We start from the raw sequence: 18,579 nt of genomic DNA, 5'->3' as shown, positions 1-18,579 counted from the left end.
CTCGAAAAACAAAAAAATAATAATAATAATAATATTTATCTATATATACTATTCATGCAAAAACTTTATAGAAAGTGGGGCATCTGAAAGACATTGCATGGTTGAAGTCTTACATTTTCTGTACATATAAACAGTTTATATAAAGAAAACTGATGATGTAAAAAAACAAAAAATAAAAAAGAGAGAAAAGAAAAATAAATAAAATTTTGGCGAGTATGTGGAGAAAGGAGAACACTCTTGGTCTAATTGTAAACTGACAATTGCTATATTTAAAATATAAACTTGTGAAGCATTATCATTTTGTAAATTCAGAGTTTGTCATCATCAATAAGATATATTCGAGATCCATTTGAAATCAGTTTCTAACCTTCAGCTATACTATCATTTTATTTCTATTATTTCTTGTGGAAAATACATGAAGTTAAATGGTACATGTTGCATTTCCTCATTATAGGTAACAATATATTTTGAGCATTAATTCACACTGAATAGTAATCCAGTACTTATTGTTTTAAAGCCAGAATCAAATTCTAATAATGAATCACTAAACCACGATTTGTTTATCCACTCATTTAATGATACATCGTTGTTTTTCACCTAGTTCCATGACTGCCACTTAAGCACCTGCTGTCCTAATCAGCAACTGCAACTGGACTGCTATGAGCAGAGGTTCTACAGCTGGGGGAAATGCTGTTCCCTCAAGCACTGGCTCTCTAAAATGCACTAAGGGAAACTTTACCTAGATCTCTATCCCTCTGTAGAACTCAGGATTCACATGTTTTTAAAATTAATTAGTTAATTAAAAAAATTCCCCATCCTTCCATTTTCCCTTTTTTCTCCCACTACCTCCACTCCCCCTTCCCCTCGCTCTCCAGTCCTAAGAGAAGTTAGGATGCCCTGCCCTGTGGAAAGTTCAAGGTCCTCCCCGCTCCATCCAGGCCCAGGAAGGTGAGCATCCAAACAGATCAGGCTCCCAAAAGCCAGTACCTGCAGTAGAATCCAAAACCAGTGTCATTATCACTGGCTTCTCAGTCCGCCCTCGTTTTCAGCCACATTCAGAGAGTTCAATTGGATCACATGCTCTTTCAGTCCCATTTTAGCTGGCCTTGGTGAGCTCCCATTAAATCAGTCCCACTGTCTCCGTGGGGGGATGCACCCCTCGCGGTCCTGACTTCCTTGTTCATGTTCTCCCTCCTTCTGTTCTTCATCTGGGCCTTGGGAGCTCAGTCCAGTGCTCCAATGTGGGTCTCTATCTCTATCTCTGTCCATCGCCAGATGAAGGTTCTTTATCAATGGCTTCTCAGTCAGCCCCCCATTTCAGTCGCATTCAGAGAGTCCAGTTTGCCTGCATGCTCATTCAGTCTCGGTCCAACTGGATCTGGTGAGCTCCGACCAGAACAGGCACACTGTCTCAGTGGGTGGACCTTCTTTCTCAACTTCTCCTTCGCGGCCCAGACCTCCTTTCTCATCTTCTCCTTCCTTCTGCTCTTCAATTGAATCTTGGGAGCTCAGTCTGTTGCTCTGATGAGAGTACTATTCAGTGATAAAAAATAATGACATTTTGAATTTTGCATGCAAATGGTTGGAAATAGAAAACACTATCCTGAGTGAGATAACCCAGACCCAAAAGGATGAATATGGTATGTAGTCACTCATTAGTGGACTCTAGCCATAAACAAAGGACATTAAGCCTTTTTCAAGGTGAACCCAAAGAAAAACATATATAGATCCTCTTGGAAATTGGAAGCAAACAAGATTGCTGGGCAAAAGTTGGGAGCATGTGGATAGAAGTAGGGGTGGGGATGGGCTTGGGGGAAGGGGAGAGGGGGAGAGAGAAGGGAGAAAGGAAAGACTGGAGAGAGCTTGGGGGAGTGGGAGGGTGGAGATGGGGGAAGGGTGGATATAGGAGCAGAGAAGTTATCTACATTAAGGGACTCATTTTAGGGTTGGCAAGAGACTTGACTCTAGAGGGGATCTCGGGTGTCCACGGGGATGTCCCCAGCTAGGTCCTTGGGCTGCAGAGTACAGGGTGCCTGAATTAACCTTGCCCCACTAACTCACTGATGATCATCTCGAATATCACCATAGAATCTTCGTCTGGCGACGGATGGAGATAGAGACAAAGTCCCTCATCAGAGGATTCACATGTTAAGGTGAAATTCTGCTCACTCAGAGAGGCTGAATAGCAAGTAGCTAACGTATTTACCCAAAACCCAGCAGTCCTTCTGCCTAGCTCCCACCAAAGAACCCTTGCTACATGTTTCCTTTCTATTACTCCCTGTCAGCTATGCTGACTCATTCTCCTGACCAGAGGTTAATTTTATTTAGTTAAACAAACATAAAAGAGTGCAACACATATTTGCAACATTAAAACAAAGTTTCCACAGCTTTAACCAAGGGCACATATCTTAATATTCTACTATGATACATAATTGGTGAAACTGACCGTTCAAACATTAGGAATGATGTCTGATGAACACTATTCATTTTGTGTTCATATATGTTCAAATCCTTGAAATATATTCATGTATAGTTGTAATATCATATGATAACTCTATTTCTTCCCATTTACAGAATTACCAGAAATATTAAGCACACAGGGTTGTTTTACCAATGACAAAGATTAAAGCCTATACTATAATCCAGAAAAGTGAGAATTGGAAATGATTAACTGCCTAGTGGGCTGTGTGATCTGTTGGCCCAGATCATATCAAACTCTTACACCAGGATTGGAGGTAACTAGTAATCTAAATCACCCTAATAGCCACAGGCTCCCCAAGCACTCATAACCAGAGGTGGCTAACAGTGCAAATGACCTCTACATTGTCTGTATGATCCTTAGGTCCTTAACCAAATTTGTACAGTTAACCTGTCTCTAGAGCCCATCTTCTGGAAGAAATGATATGTACCCTAATTGAGTTTCAATGTAGTTATGATTCCTTGTGCAAGCAGTGTTGTATTACACCAGGAAACTCTTTTTCAAATTATACTGTGTTTAAATATATCTGGAATAAACTAGATGTTATTAGACACACTGCCTCCCAAAATCTGATGCAGCTTGACAAAGTCAGTCTGCGCAGGGTTTTCTATTTTATCTCTTTGTGTGTTTTTCTTCCCTGTAAGACACCAACCTGGACCTACTCAATGACCCCTCTGCAGTATCTTATTTCTTCTTTACAATTTATACAATGCTGTATGCCAGTAACTTGTCATATTTAAGAGTAATTCAAAACAAAAACTTGATTGTTTTTCTATCACAATTATAAACTTAAATTTCCTGCACGTAAATAAAACAACACTAATGTTGCTATGCTGTGGTCTGTGTGGTTTTTCATTTCTTTTTTTTATTGACAAATAATTATATAAATTTATGAGGTACAGTATTAATAACAACATTTTATTTTTTATACATTTAACTTCTTTTTGAGCCTTTGGGAGTTTAACATCAAGCACCTGTTTATCTCTTGGTCCCTCCATATCCTCCCCTTAACCCTGCCATGCCTCCCCACAAAAGGAAACAAATCAAAGAAAGCAAGTAAGCAAACAAAAGCAAAAGAACACCAAAAAAACAAAAAAAGGACAAAAACCAAAACCTAACCAAAACAACAACAGAAAAATCTCTTTGTTTCTTCTTCTTCCCTGCTCCTTTAATACCTCTTCATTCATCTTACATGTTGGCAGGTTCCAAAGGGCACAGATATGGGCTTAATTATACCAGAATGGATGTGTACACTGATATCATGGAGAAATTCGGTGTTGATTTGATGGTTACTAGAAATTAATAAATTGATATAATTATAACTTCATATCTATTTTTCTGTCTGTCTGTTTCTGTAACTGCTATGGTCCATCTTCCTGCCTATCTGTATTAAATGAAATGTCTAGGACTGCCTGTTAGCCCAAAAAAATCATAGGTTTCTGTGATTTCAAGTTTAAGATGGTGTAATCTTGATTTGGTCAACTTAATTCTCCTTTATTAATTTTTTTCTGCATTTTTCTAAATTTTTTATTCATTTTACATTTCAACCACAATTCCCCCTCCCTGTTGTCCTCCACCTACTCCTACTTTCCCCAGTCCTAACCCTCGTCCACGTCTCAGAAAAGGTAAGGTCTCCCATCTGGAGTCAACAAAGCCTGGCACATTCATTTGGGGCAGCACTAAGAACTTTCCCCCTGCATAAAGGCTGAACAAGGCATCCTACCATATGGAATGAACTAAAAAAAAAAAAAAGCCAGTTCATGCATCAGGGATAGAGCATGGTTCCACTGCCAGGAGTCTCAAAAAACAGATGAGGCTATTCAACCATTCTCCACATCCAAAGGATCCAGTTCAGTCCCATGCTGGGATCTATCAGTGGTACATAAACTGACTTTTTGCACTCACTCATTCTATACGGTGGAATGCCTTGCTCCACCTCTATGCAGGAAGACTGTCTTCGTTCTGCCTCAATTGAACATGCCAGGCTTTGTTGATTTCACATGGGAGGTCTTACCCTTCATGAGTAGTAGATAGGTGATTGAATGGGGGGAAAGGGTTTTTCATATGTAACATTAATAAAAAATATTTTAAAGCTCTTAATTTTCTTTTACACATTAAAACTAGTAAGGGATCTTCAATATCTACTGAGCTTCATAAATTTTAAAAAGGAGTTCATACATTTAAAATGAAATAGAACAATTTAAGTTGAAATTTTTAAATTTTCTACAAGGAACAGTAATAAACCTTTAACCCTAGAAGAGTCTCATGCAGAATTTCCAGTGAGTATAAAAATACACCTTTTGGGGTTAGTGGTGCACCATTTAAAAACAGCAATATTTTCTGGAGTGTAGAGCATGAGACTCTTATCTCAGGGTCGTGGGTTTGGGCCCCATGTTGAGCACCAATTGTTGCAAGGAAAGGCCCACTTGTTTATCCTGGCCACCTGGCTAACTTAGCCCCTAATTAACCACACAGAAATTGTATTAATTAAATCACTGCTTGGCCCATTATCTCTAGCCTCTTATTAGCTAACTCTCACATCTTGATTTAACCCATTTCTATTAATCTGTATATAGCCACATGGTAGTAGCTTACTGAGAAAAATTTGGCATGTCTGTCTCTGGTGGCTTCATGGCATCTCTCTCATACTCTACCTCTCTTCCTCCCAGCATTCAGTTCTGTCTTTCCCACCTACATAAGTTCTGCCCTATCATCTAGGCCAAGGCAGTTTCTTTATTCATTAACCAATACAAGCAACACACAGAAGGGACTCCCACATCACCTGGAATGTAGTTATAGTTGGACAAGAAGGACACCTTTTGAAGATAATACTTTTAAAGCATTAACATAGCTTCCTGAGAATATCTAAATAAACCACAAACATTGTAGCTGCTTTTGTTTGTTTGTTTGATTGTTTTTCTCTTTACTCTTTGAAAGCCTTCCATCAAGCTATTATATGGAGACTGATTCTTTTTTATGAATGCCTAACCTTTGCTTGGCTTACTTCTGGCCATCTTTTCTTAAATTACTCCATCTAATTATTGACTCTGGGATTTGACCTGTCTGTATATCTTTTCTTTCCTTCTAATTCCATGTCTGGCTATCTGGCTGATTGACTGGCCTCTAGTATTCTCCTTTTCTCCATTTCTAGCTCCTTCTTCCTCTCCTCTTTTTATCACTTCTATTTATTCTCTCTGCTTGGCAATTGCTGACTATCCTTTCTTCTACCTAGCTATTGGCCTTTCAGCTCTTTATTAGACTAATCATGTGTTTTGGACAAAGTAACACAGCTTTACAGAGTTACACAAATGGGGCATAAAAGAATGCAGTACATCTTTGCATCAGTAAACAAATATTTTACAACATAAACAAATATAACACTTCTTAAAGTATATTTCACAACAGGTTAGGTTTTATTAAATATATTTCATTCAAATGTGTATGTGAATGGGAGCATGGTTTGATTTTCCTTAGAATGAAACAAGTCCAACATATCTAACATCCTCTCTCTTAAATTCAATTCAGAATCAGTTGGATAAACTAAAACCAAACTGTCCAGTCAAAAGCCATGGAGCAATCTATATCCAAATAATAAATGAGAATATGAGAAAGAGTTTTTAGAAGAAGTCTGGAATGATTCATAATAGACAAACCTTCTCTCAATCTGTTTCATCATCGTTATATATAATTTACCTCCCACTAGAAAGGCCAGTTTAAAGTACCACAGTTTTATTGATTCTGCAAAGACAAAAGAAAGTGTCTTTCAGCTTAGAACATAAAAAGCTTTTGCATCCTGATTTATGTACTTTTTATTGCATGGTGTTGTTGTTCTCTTGCAACACTACAACTCCCAGCGTTCCCCTGGGGACACATTTCCCCGAAGCCTTTGCATCCTCCGTTAAAAGCAAGGACAAGCCACTAGTTCGCCCCTTTCCTTCCTCCCGCCTTCCCTAGTGTGTCTGCACGGTTTCCCTTACCTGTTTGTTATCCTTCCCTCCCATTAAAGTGTACCACATGGGACCGCCACGTGTCTGTGTCTTTTCCTCGCGTAACCCTCGTCTAACCCGCAGGAATTAAGAACAACATTTTGGTGCCGCAGCCTCAACCCGGAGACCTCTCCGTCCGGTGCCCGAGGCTTTTGCCTCTGGGTTTCACCGACAAGGTCTAAAGAACCTACAGCCTTTACTCACCGCCACCTGTTCCCCACGGCCATTTCCACCGCTTCATCCTGATCCGTGAGTTACCCTCAATTGGCTTCCTTCCCCCGAGGTGTTCAAAGACTGTCAGGCCGGCTTTCTTTGCGCACCCCTGGCTAGGGCTGGGTTGCTGACTTGCCTCCCCCGATTTTTTGCCCTCGGCCGAAATGCTCAGTCCACGCTCTTGAGCCTCACACCCTCATTCCCTCCATAAAACTATCCACGTTAACACGGCTTTGTTCCAAGACTTGGCCTAAATACAATTTACAAGGCTCCATCCGCTGGCCTTCCCAGGGATCATTTGACCCTGACACTCTGCGGGAGCTGGCAAATTTTTGTCACTGGTCAGCTAAATGGAAGAAATTAATGTACGTGATGGCCTTCTTTTATATGGCTCTAAAAACTGACCCATCTACCTCATAACACTGTTCACTGGCTCACATGTTTTTGGCTCTACCCTCCCTCCAGGAACCCTCCGCTCCGACCATGGACCCAGCTGACGACCCCCCGCCTCCCCGACCTCGTGGGACCACTCCTTCCCACCCTGCCCAATCGGGGGCCACCTCCTCTATCCCCCCTCCTTCAAAAGTTTCTTTTAGGTACAGAAAGGAGTCGCCTCTCCCAACGCCTCTAAGCGCTTCATTCCTAGGCCTCCAGGAGTTCCGCGTAAACATCCTTCTGGGTCGCCTAACCGTTCCTCTGAATCCCCCAAAAAATCTCATCCCCCCCCCCCATCTCAGATATCCCAGCCTTTCCGATCCAGCTTCACCTAATTCCTCTCACAGCAGGATTCGACTGCAAAGACAATTAACAATTTCTTCCCATCACAGGAGGCGCAGGCTGTCCGAATCCACTTCGGATTCTTCCGTCTCACCTCCCCGCCCCACCCCTCTGCCTCGGTCTTCCAAAACCCCCTCAGGCGCTAACCCCACCTGCCGCCTTGCACCTAATTTCACCCCTCCCCTCACGCGCTCGTGAGCCGCTGCAGCAGCAGCAGACCCTGATCAACCCAAACCAGCTACCGTTCTGCCCATACAAGAGGTAGCTGGGGTCGAGGGCCCACTTCGGGTCCATGTCCCCTTCGCCTTATCAGAACTTTCACATATTTCTAAGCTACTAGGGTCGTATACGGCTGACCTCACTAATTTCACAAAAGAGTTTCAATATTTAACCCAATCTTATAACCTAACTTACCATGATATTTATATGATTCTCTTTAACAACGTGCTTCCTGAGGAACGCCGACGGGTCTGGGAGCAGGCAAGACTGCATGCTGACGAAGTACACCAGACCCAGCCTTCTCATCCACCCAGTGCAGAGGCCGTGCCTGAACAGGAACCCCACTGGGATTACATTTCCCCAGGGGGCATTCTGGCCAGAGACTGATTCTTAACCTGCCTCCTGGTGGGATTAAGAAAGGCGCCTCTCAAACCAGTCAATTATTCTAAACTTGCAGAAATTTTTCAAGGTACAAAGGAGAATCCTTCTCCATTTCTTGACCATCTCACCAAAACTATGCTACAGTTCACAAACATGGATCCAGAATCCACCGAGGGCAGACAGCTCCTGATGACCCACTTTGTCAACCAGTCCTACTCAGACATCAAGGCGAAGCTCAGACGTTTGGAGAAGGGTCCCTTAACTCCACAGGCACAGATCCTGGAGATGGCCTTCAAGATCTACCACGCAAGGAATGACAAGGCCAAAAATCATTGCCACGTGATCACCGCACCCGCCAGGCCAGCCGAGGTGATGGACTCCACTGCCCACCCTCTTCGCGCGGCTCCCCCGCCCCCCGGCCCATGCTTCAAGTGTGGTAAGACAGGTCACTGGTCAAAGGCGTGCCCCAATCCCTATCGCAACCCAAGGGGCCCCTGCCCAAAGTGTCACAGGGAGGGTCATTGGTCCACAGACTGCCCTTATGCGTTCGGTGACGCGGGGGCAGCCGCCCCAGAGGACCCCCAGGTTGACCTATTGGGTCTGGCTCTGGAAGACTGAAGGTTCCCGGGCTCCTCCACCTACAACTTGACTGCTACGCCCATCTGCAACCAGGAGCCACGGGTACTTCTTACAGTGTCGGGACGCCTCAACTCTTTTCTCTTGGACACCGGAGCAACATATTCAGTTCTAAGGGAATTTTGGGGGCCAACCTCCCCCTCAAGTTCCTCTATTTTCGGGGTAGGGGGACAGCCTTATCTACCTCTCCAAACTCCACCTCTCAATTGCATATTTAAAGGTATCTTTCTCACTCATTCATTCCTAGTTCTACCAACCTGTCCAGTCCCACTCTTGGGAAGGGATCTTCTGACCAAGCTGGGAGCTTCCATTTCTTTTGCGCCCCCCACCCGTTTCGTTTAAGATCCGTCGGTGACACAGCTGCTGCTTCTCCTGGCTCCGCAACCCTCTGATACTAACATGCCTTTTCCCCTCCCAGCTTCCCAGGTGGACCCTCTCGTGTGGGACATCCAAAATCCAGCTGTCGCTAAACACCACCCCCCCCCCCCGTTGTTATTCAGTTAAAAAACCCTACTGGGTATATCACTCAAGCCCAGTACCCGCTTCCTTCCCAAAGCCTCAAAGGACTAAAACCTATAATCTCTGATCTCTTGAGGAAGGGGCTGCTCTGCCCCACCTCATCCCCCTTTAACACTCCTATACTGGCTGTCAAAAAAATCTAACGGAACTTATCGTTTGGTTCAGGACCTCCGGCTCATCAATTCTGCTGTCGTTCCCTTACACCCAGTGGTACCCAATCCTCTCACACTTCTGTCTAACATTCCTTCAGGGACCTCCCACTTTTCAGTCTTAGACCTAAAGGATGCCTTTTTCTCTATTCCTCTCAGCCCTCAGTCTCAGAACATCTTTGCCTTCACCTGGACAGATCCTGATACTAATTTCTCCACACAACTAACTTGGACCGTTCTTCCTCAGGGATTCCGGGACAGCCCACACCTCTTTGGCCAGGCTCTGGCCTCTGATCTGCTCTCACTGTCCCTCCTTAAATCAAAACTGGTACTCTATGTCGATGACATCCTGCTATGTAGCCCCTCTCTGGAGACCAGCAGGACTGACACCGCCACCTTATTAAATTTTTTATCCAAAAAGGGCTACAGAGTCTCGCCTTCGAAGGCTCAATTGTCCACCACTCAGGTAACGTATTTGGGGTTAACTATAACCCCAACACAAAAGGCTATCACCTTAGACCGAAAGAGACTAATTCAATCTCTTGCAGTTCCTTCCACCAAAGAAGAGGTTCTGTCATTCCTGGGAGTGGCCGGTTTCCTGCGATCCTGGATTCCCTCATTCTCTCTCCTCACCCGCCCCCTATACGAAGCAGCCCTCGGCTCTATGCATGAGCCCCTGCTTCACCCCATCACCAAACCTTTCCGGAGACTCCAACAGGCCCTTACCCAGGCCTCAGCTCTCCATCTTCCGGATTTAACCTGCCCTTTTTCTCTTTACGTGGCAGAAAAAGAGGGCTATGCCCTGGGAGTTCTAGGCCATCAACTGGGACCTTCCTTCGCACCTGTAGCTTACCTGTCAAAGAAGATGGACCTCACCACTCGGGGCTGGGCACCCTGCATACGGGCCTTGTCAGCTGCGGAACTTCTTATTCGTGAGTCAAAAAAGCTAACCTTCAGAGCACCTACTACGGTTTTCTCTCATCATAACTTGTCTAACCTCTTAACTTACAAAGGCCTACAGACCCTACCTTTTTCTCGAGTTCTTTCACTTCAGGTGGCGCTGGTGGAAGATACAAGTCTCACATTCCAGTGCTGCCCACCTCTCAACATTTCAAATCTTCTACCTCAACCTGATGCTAATGATTCCCCATCCCATTCCTGCATTGAGGTCCTAGAGGACCTACTGCCCCACCCCTCCCATATACAGGAGGGCAGTCTGCCCCAGGCCACCCACACCTGGTACACGGACGGCAGCTCCTTTCTATGTGACAGGACACGCAGAGCAGGTTACGCCATAGTGTCAGACACAGAGATAGTCGAGGCAAAGGCACTCCCTGCTCATACTACCAACCAGCAGGCTGAGCTGATAGCCCTCACCAGTGCCTTTCAGTTAGCCGTGGGACAATCTTTAAATGTTTATACAGATTCTAAATATGCTTTTCATATCCTGTTGTCTCATGCGGCCATCTGGAAGGAATGCGGGCTTCTCACAGCAAAGGGAGGGTCTATTACCAACTCAGAGTATATTATGGACTTGCTGAGGGCCTCCTATCTACCTAAAGCTATAGGAATTATTCATTGTCGGTCTCATCAGTCTGACAATTCTATTGTTTCCAAGGGAAATAATCGGGCTGACAGAGCAGCTAAGACAGCAGCACTTAGCTCAGACCTGCCTCAGTTACCTCAGGGAGTCCTTACAGCACAGCCTACAACCTCACAGACACCTCCTAACACTCAACAGATCCTGTCCTACTTGCACCAGCTTTTTCATCCTAATGAAAAAGCTCTGCTTCATTTTGTAAAAACACATATCAAACCCACGCCTGAGGACATCAGGTTTCTAAAAGCCACCACTGCCTCCTGTCAGATCTGCCAAAAGTCAGATCCCAGGACTAAATATCATAGCTTCCCTTTCCCTACCCACCAAGCAAGGGACTCCCTTCCGGGAACTGATTGGCAGCTGGATTTTACTCATATGCCCACAGTCAGGAGGATTAAATATCTCCTGGTTCTGGTGGATACGATGTCTGGGTGGGTTGAAGCCTTCCCCACCTATAACAAGAGGGCCCAGACAGTCTCTGATATTCTTCTCCGAGAGATTATTCCTCGGTTTGGACTCCCAACTTCTCTTCAGTCAGATAACGGTCCAGAGTTTACTTATCAGATTTCTCAAAATCTGTCTAAAGCGCTCGGGATCCCCTGGAATTTTCATATACCGTATCATCCTCAGTCGTCAGGTAAGGTAGAACGAACTAACCGCTCTTTAAAGGAAGCCCTCATTAAGATGTCACAAGAGCTCCACCTCGACTGGGTAAGGCTCCTGCCTTTAGCTCTTTTCCGACTCCGAGCCCTTCCAAGGGGCCCCCTCCTCATCTCACCCTTTGAACTCATGTATGGGCGGCCGGTCTTAACCCCCGTTTCTCATCGGAGACCTCTCCCCTTCCTGACCACCTGCTCACTCCCCTACTGTTCCACTTATGCTCACTACTGTGGGACTTCACAGATCACTCACTACCTCGACCATGTGCTAATACATGTGCGCCGCCAGTTAAGATAGGGGATGAGGTATTACTCTCACCCCCAGGCCAGCGCCCTTCACCCATTTCCCCTAAATGGCAGGGCCCTTTCAAAGTAATTCTTTTAACTCCCACAGCTGCCAAGCTTAAAGGAATCCCTCATTGGATTCACCTGTCACATCTTAAACCGTTTATCTCCACAGCTCAAGATAATCCTTCATACACAGTGACTCAAACCGGACCCTGTACTCTTAAGTTCCAAAGGACGCCGGATTCAGCCCCCCCTACTACAGTCTAAGGAAAACAATGGTCCTGATCCGTCGCTGTGTTAACATACCCTCTCTTCTTTAAATTCATAAATAACCGTCTAGCTGTCATTACAGGTACCCTCATCAAATACGGAGTCAAGTGGTAAGCAGATTCTCCTCTACAAAGCTCTTTAACATAACAGGCCAGCCGCTGACTGCAGCAGTGGCCCCTGAAATGTTAAGAGATGTATGGTTAGAATCTATTTCTTTTAAGACAGTTTCCTTAAGCTCCAAGATGCCAGCCCAACGAATCAAACACAAAGGAATAAGTATCACTTAATTTTTTTATCATTCTTAACCCCGGACATCCTAAGACCCCCTCACCTGGATCTCCTCCCCCCTCACCCCAGCTCCCCCCCAAAAAAAATCCCCCCTTCTTTTAATTTTTTTCTTTTACTAATGCAACTTTTGCCTCCCAGCATCTTAATGATGACCCAGCTACTCAGGAAAAGCCACACAGATTTCTTCAATCAGCCGCCTCAGACGACAGCAAGGACTTCAAACATCAGTGACCAACTACACCAGCCAGAAACCCCGGACATCATTGACCAACTACACCAGCCAGCAACCCTGGACATCAGTGACCAACTACACCAGCGACCACAAATGCCAATGGGACATTGCCAAGATAATCGGACATTCCCTGGACCCCTCAACGCCCAAAGCCAGCAGGAAGCAGCCATGAGAGACTGGACTATGCCCCTATTCCCTACCCTTTAAGGTCCCCCAATTTTTTTTAATCAAACCAAAAGGGTGAAATGTTGTTCTCTTGCAACACTACAACTCCCAGCGTTCCCCTGGGGACACATTTCCCAGAAGCCTTTGCATCCTCTGTTAAAAGCAAGGACAAGCCACGAGTTCACCCCTTTCCTTCCTTCCACTTCCCCTAGTGTGTCTGCACGGTTTCCCTTACCTGTTGTTATCCTTCCCCCTCCCATTAAAGTGTACCACGTGGGACCGCCGCGTGTCTGTGTCTTTTCCTCGCGTAACCCTCGTCTAACCCGCAGGAATTAAGAACAACAGGTGTGAGCTACATGAATTTGTAATGCATACTATTTGTATGCATTTCTAAGTGTATAATGTTCATCAGGAGTTTTCTTAATGGAGTAGAAACATTTTGCAAACCTGTATTTTATCAAATATTGAAAAGCTTATTTTGAATACTTTAAATTTGATAAAAAATACTTGAAGTTTTTGTGTATCAAAAGTACATGTAGCACTGGTAAATACATAACTTGAGGTTAACATTATTAATTTTCAGAATTGTCATTGTATATATTCATTTTAAATAATATGTGCCATAAAACATTCATAAAAAACTCTCACTCATTGAGCATATTTATTTCATGTCCTCTCACATTACATTTTTAATCTCTGCACCCCAATGTTTATTAAGCCTTTTCTTCCTACATTTTTGTTATACACACATATATTTTCATGTATACATATAAAATCTATCAAGGACAAGGAAGAAAAACATGGTGTTTGTGTTCAACAGAGAGAAATAATTTACATGTTTGTACCTATATATGAGTGTCTGTATGTATAAAAATAAAAACATATATATGCATATATATATATATCTCAAAAATTAAAGAAAAGGGGAGCATTTATTTAGAGGAATTTAATTGTAAGCATGGGAATGTTTGGAGATTGCTTGGAGTAAGGAGAGGGAACTGGGAAAGAAATGCAGCTACATTTTATTTTATTTTATTAAAACTTTTAAAAGTTTTTATTAATTTTTTAAATATTTTTACTTTTATAATTTAAAATACAGTTACATACTTTTTCCATGTTCTCTTTCCTGCCGCCAACCCCTTTGCTTTCTCTGAAGTGCAGGATTTTTATTTCCTTAATTATTGTTACATATATATTCATATATGCTTTTAAATATATTAATACAACCTCTCTGTCCATATAATGTTACTTCTTTATATGAGCTTATAGTTGATCACTTGACATTGGATTACCAATTGGAGTTTATTTATTCTCTGAAGAAATACTATATGTTGCACTCTCTGCGTTCTTTATTTGTCTTTATTTTTCCATCAGGGGATGAGGCCCCTTGAGATTTTCCCCTTTTATGCATGCATGTCTCCTGGAAATTATTTTTTTGTTCATAAATACATTTTTTCTCTTTGGCAAAAAGCATGTGTGAAGTTTCTGGTAACACAGCACTAGAGGTGACTTGCTATATCGCTCTGCAACTTTCAGACACAGAATTTAGTAAATCAGGAGCAAGATCTGTGGACAATTCTTACTTAACTTCAGGAAGCAAAAGAGCAGGAACACAAAACTCAGATTTCCCTTCAGAAACAAAGATAATTGGGTAGGCAGAAGTCTATCTCTCTATCTACACTGGGGGATGCATGGTCTCTAGAGTGAATAGAAAGGGTGGGTATAATTGTGAGTCTCATGGGAAACAAGTATCATGATGAAAAGTGTAACACAATTTGCACAACTCCTAATTCAATATAAATGTTCTCCTCTGCAGAAGAGCCTGAACATTCTTCTGCCCTGCTTATAAGCACACACATCCTGCAGTTACAGGGCACTTTCTCTGCTTCCAGAAAAGAACCAAAGCCTCAATTGCAAATAATGTTCTGTAATTCAGAAATTGGTCCAAGAGAATTAAGTCTCGTGTATTTCTTCTTTAAATTGAAAGATCTGAAACTTTTGAATCTGAAATATTTATCCAGATAAAGAGCAAAATGGGAAAATAGGATTGCTCTAAGGAACGGACAGAAAACTGTGAGTTCTGTATTCCAGGTATACTAATATCGGTCCTTCTACCCTCTGTCTTTTTTATAAATTAATATTAGTTTTTTTTTAATTTTTTTGTTTTTTTAAAAAAGATTTTTTTTTTCATATAGTATACCCTGATTACCATTTCCAGACCCTCACCTCCTCTGAGGTACTCTCCACTCCCCCTTCTTCCAAATCCTCATGCTTTATATCTCTCAACATTTGCTGGGCTTCAGCAAGTGTCTTCCTTTTCTTATGCAAAATGAGCCTCAACTAACACCTGCAGAATAAGGCATTCAAATGGATCAGAGGAGGATAGAAGGCAATGGCCATGGAGTTACAGCACCTCCACTGGAGGTACCTTGCATGGTCAGAACTTAAATCTTCCAGATTCATGACTCTGTGACAAGGGGACAGGAAATATTTTCCCCTTGACTCTCTCTTTTTCTTTTGTTTTTAGATTAGACACAAGTTTTTCAGTCATAGTACAGCAAAAGTGAATCTGCAGTAGCAACCAGTGCTTTGCTGTCCAGGTATCTGTTCCCAATTTTAAGGTTGTATGGAGGGCTCTAGTGTAGGATGACAGGAGATGGGAGAGTGTTGAATGCTTATCTGTACATTCTTTTTGTTTTTTTTCATAAATAATATTAAAATTTGGTACCAGTGGACTTCTGACTTAAGATAATATTTTGTGACTGCAAGAGCTGTTTCTATATTATTAATCTGGGCTAGAGGAAACATTCCCTACTTAGCAGAAATCTTTAATAAATAAATAAATATAGCAAAAAAAAAAGAACTCACAGATATAAATGACCCATGAAAAGTAAAAGTCATCTTCTAATGTAGGTCTATTTTCTGTGTCTACAGATTCTCGTATAGAAAAATGAACAGAGTAAATGTCTCCTCGGTGACTGAATTCATTCTCATAGGTTTAACAGATCAGCCTGAACTACAAATGCCCTTGTTCTTTATGTTTCTATCAATGTATCTGGTCACTGTATTGGGAAATTTGTGTTTGATAATTCTTACTGTGTTGAATTCTCACCTCCACACTCCTATGTACTTTTTTCTCTTTAACTTGTCTTATATTGACCTCTGCTATTGTTCTGTGTTCACTCCCCAAATGCTGATGAACTTTGTGTTAAGGAAGAATATAATTTCTTACAAGGAATGTATGACTCAAGCCTTTTTCTTTTGCTTCTTTGTTATTTCTGAGTTTTATGTGTTGACTTCAATGGCCTATGATCGCTATATGGCCATCTGTAATCCACTGTTGTACAATGTTGTCATGTCTCCTAAACTATGTTTGAACCTTATGTTTGGGTCCTACTTTATTGCATTTTCTACTGCTGTAGCTCACACTGTATGCCTGCTGAGACTGACCTTCTGTGGTGAAAACACCATCAACCACTACTTCTGTGATATTCCTCCTTTGCTCCAGCTCTCCTGCACGAGCACATATGCAAATAATCTTATAATTCTTGTTGTTGGGAGCATCCATGTCATTGTTCCTACTTCAACTATTTTTATCTCCTATGGGTTCATCCTTTCCAGCATCATCCACATCAGTTCCTCTGAGGGCAGGTCCAAAGCCTTTAGCACCTGCAGCTCCCACATTATTGTTGTTTCTCTGTTCTTTGGTTCAGGTACACTTGTGTACTTTAAACCCTCAACTGGGTCTATGAATGAAGGTAAAATCTCTTCTGTCCTTTACACCAATGTGGTTCCCATGATGAATCCCTTAATCTACAGCTTGAGGAACAAAGATATTAAGGTTGCCCTGATGAACAGCCTGAGAAGCAGGTACTTTTGATTGTACATGGCTGTCTTTATGCCTCTTCTTTCAGGCATAGAAATAATTCCTATGTATGAGCAATATTTCAGCAGATGGCTTTACCTCTGTAATTAGTTCCTAGAAATTATTCTGCTTTTTATTTTCATTTATTTTTTGTTTCTGTTGTTTTGTTTTTATTTGTTTTTAAACAGGCAGAAACAATTGGTGCAATTATGAAAGCTAATCTGTTCTCTTTTCTGTCATAAAAAGGTATTTAAATCTCTAGATTTAATATTAATATTTCCACAGTTTGCCTTCTTCATTTTTCTTGTCATTTTCACCATTTTCAATTCTCTTTCTTATATAAAAATAATGCCACTGGATATTGAGTTGAGGTTGGTATGTAACATGAAAAAAAAGCTCTAAAATAAAAAAATTAAAATAACACAGAAAATATTTACACACTGTTCTCCATTCATTACAAACCTTTTTTATTTTATTCTCTAAAGATCTTCTTCAAATGACCAAATAAAGTAACACTATGGTGGCAATTTTAACGGTATGTGGGTTTCTCATTTTGAAGTTATATCTTTAAATGTGTAATTCAACCATCTGCTTCTGTCCTTTTCTTTACATCTCCAATGGAAAGTAACATAAGTTTTTCAAATGCCAGTGAGACAGATTTGATTTGTTGGTAATCAATAGCTTAATTAAAACTGTAGAATAGCCTAATTGTTTTAGGTTTCAAGCATGCTATTAATTCACATACCTTTTTCATATGTTATTATTATTATGGAAATATGAACATAAGTGTATATTATAGACTTAAATCTTTATAATGATCTGTTAGTAAAGATCTGAATCTAGAACTGTTGCAGTGGTCACTTTATTTAGGATTATTCTGTTTTGCTTCATTTATTTTTTTTTTCCTTCTGGGTCTTTTGTACTTTTGTTTCATTGTTTTACATGTAGGGAGTTGAATTCATTTACTAAATGCAATAATCTGAATGTTTTAAATGCTAGTAATTCATGAAAGATCAGGGGCAGATAAGGTAACAACAAAAGTCATTAAATGAGGAAACAAGAAGACAGTGAGTAAATAAAAGCATTTCCCTCTAAAGACTCACTGAGGCGTTCTGAAAATCATATTATTATCTAAATCTTAACTTTCTTCTGTAGAGCATTGCAAATATTTCCCTAGCTTTATTAATGTCACATTATCCTTAACACCCACAATGTCTGACATTTAATAGTGTTTTGAATAATGAAGATTGCTTTATTGGAACTGATAACATGTTAAATTTGCTCAGTCCAAATAGAGTGAAGACAGCTAAGTCAAGGAATAAAGAGCAAGTGATCATTGAGACACTAGTTAGGACGGAATCTTTAGACAGTCCAGAGCAGGCAATCAATGCTTCTTTCTATGGTTTCTTTAATCTTTTCTGGAACCTCCTGAAAATATTATGAGGACTGAAGCATCTCTCTGGATAGGTTAAAAATGTAAGCTAATAGACAATAAAGAAAAGTTTAACCCAAAGGAAGATTATGAGACAAGTAAATCATTCCATTATACTTGAATTTCATATGGTTACTATCTGAAATTTCCTTGCAAAGTGAACTAAATATTACCAAAATAAAGTGTGATGTCACAATAAATGTATCAAGGACAAAGACTTTAATAACACGTACTCTTTAAATATCTGATCTTTTTCTCCTAAGAATGAATGTGAGTAGAAAAGTATTTATATTCAAGAGTCATTTTAAATTATTCAACAAAAAATGAAAAATTACAATAACTATTAAAAAAACCTTTTATTCTGGCAAGAGTCTGTCCTTCAAAGTATGTTGAAGGACAGTGAAATTCTGTGAATTTTTAA

At 41.3% G+C, this 18,579-nt stretch overlaps 1 protein-coding gene across 1 annotated transcript; it reads left to right on the top strand.

The window, feature by feature from the left end:
• The first annotated feature begins 15,811 nt into the window (after nucleotides 1-15,811).
• LOC121451911 (olfactory receptor 8B3-like) lies at nucleotides 15,812-16,741 on the top strand. Its single transcript, XM_041657720.1, has one exon. It carries the CDS (start codon nucleotides 15,812-15,814, stop codon nucleotides 16,739-16,741), a length of 930 nt encoding a protein of 309 aa, XP_041513654.1.
• Nucleotides 16,742-18,579: the final 1,838 nt, after the last annotated feature.

The sequence above is a fragment of the Microtus oregoni genome, unplaced genomic scaffold (assembly GCF_018167655.1).
Source record: "Microtus oregoni isolate MIOR12 unplaced genomic scaffold, Mior012 000008F_ref0000371, whole genome shotgun sequence".
Classification (NCBI taxonomy): Eukaryota; Metazoa; Chordata; class Mammalia; order Rodentia; family Cricetidae; genus Microtus; species Microtus oregoni.
This window is presented reverse-complemented; position numbering and strand designations above follow the sequence as displayed.

What these genes read in the sequence shown, in the direction of transcription:
- LOC121451911 (XM_041657720.1), top strand. Translation starts at nt 15,812, where the DNA reads ATGAACAGAGTAAATGTCTCCTCGGTGACTGAATTCATTCTCATAGGT.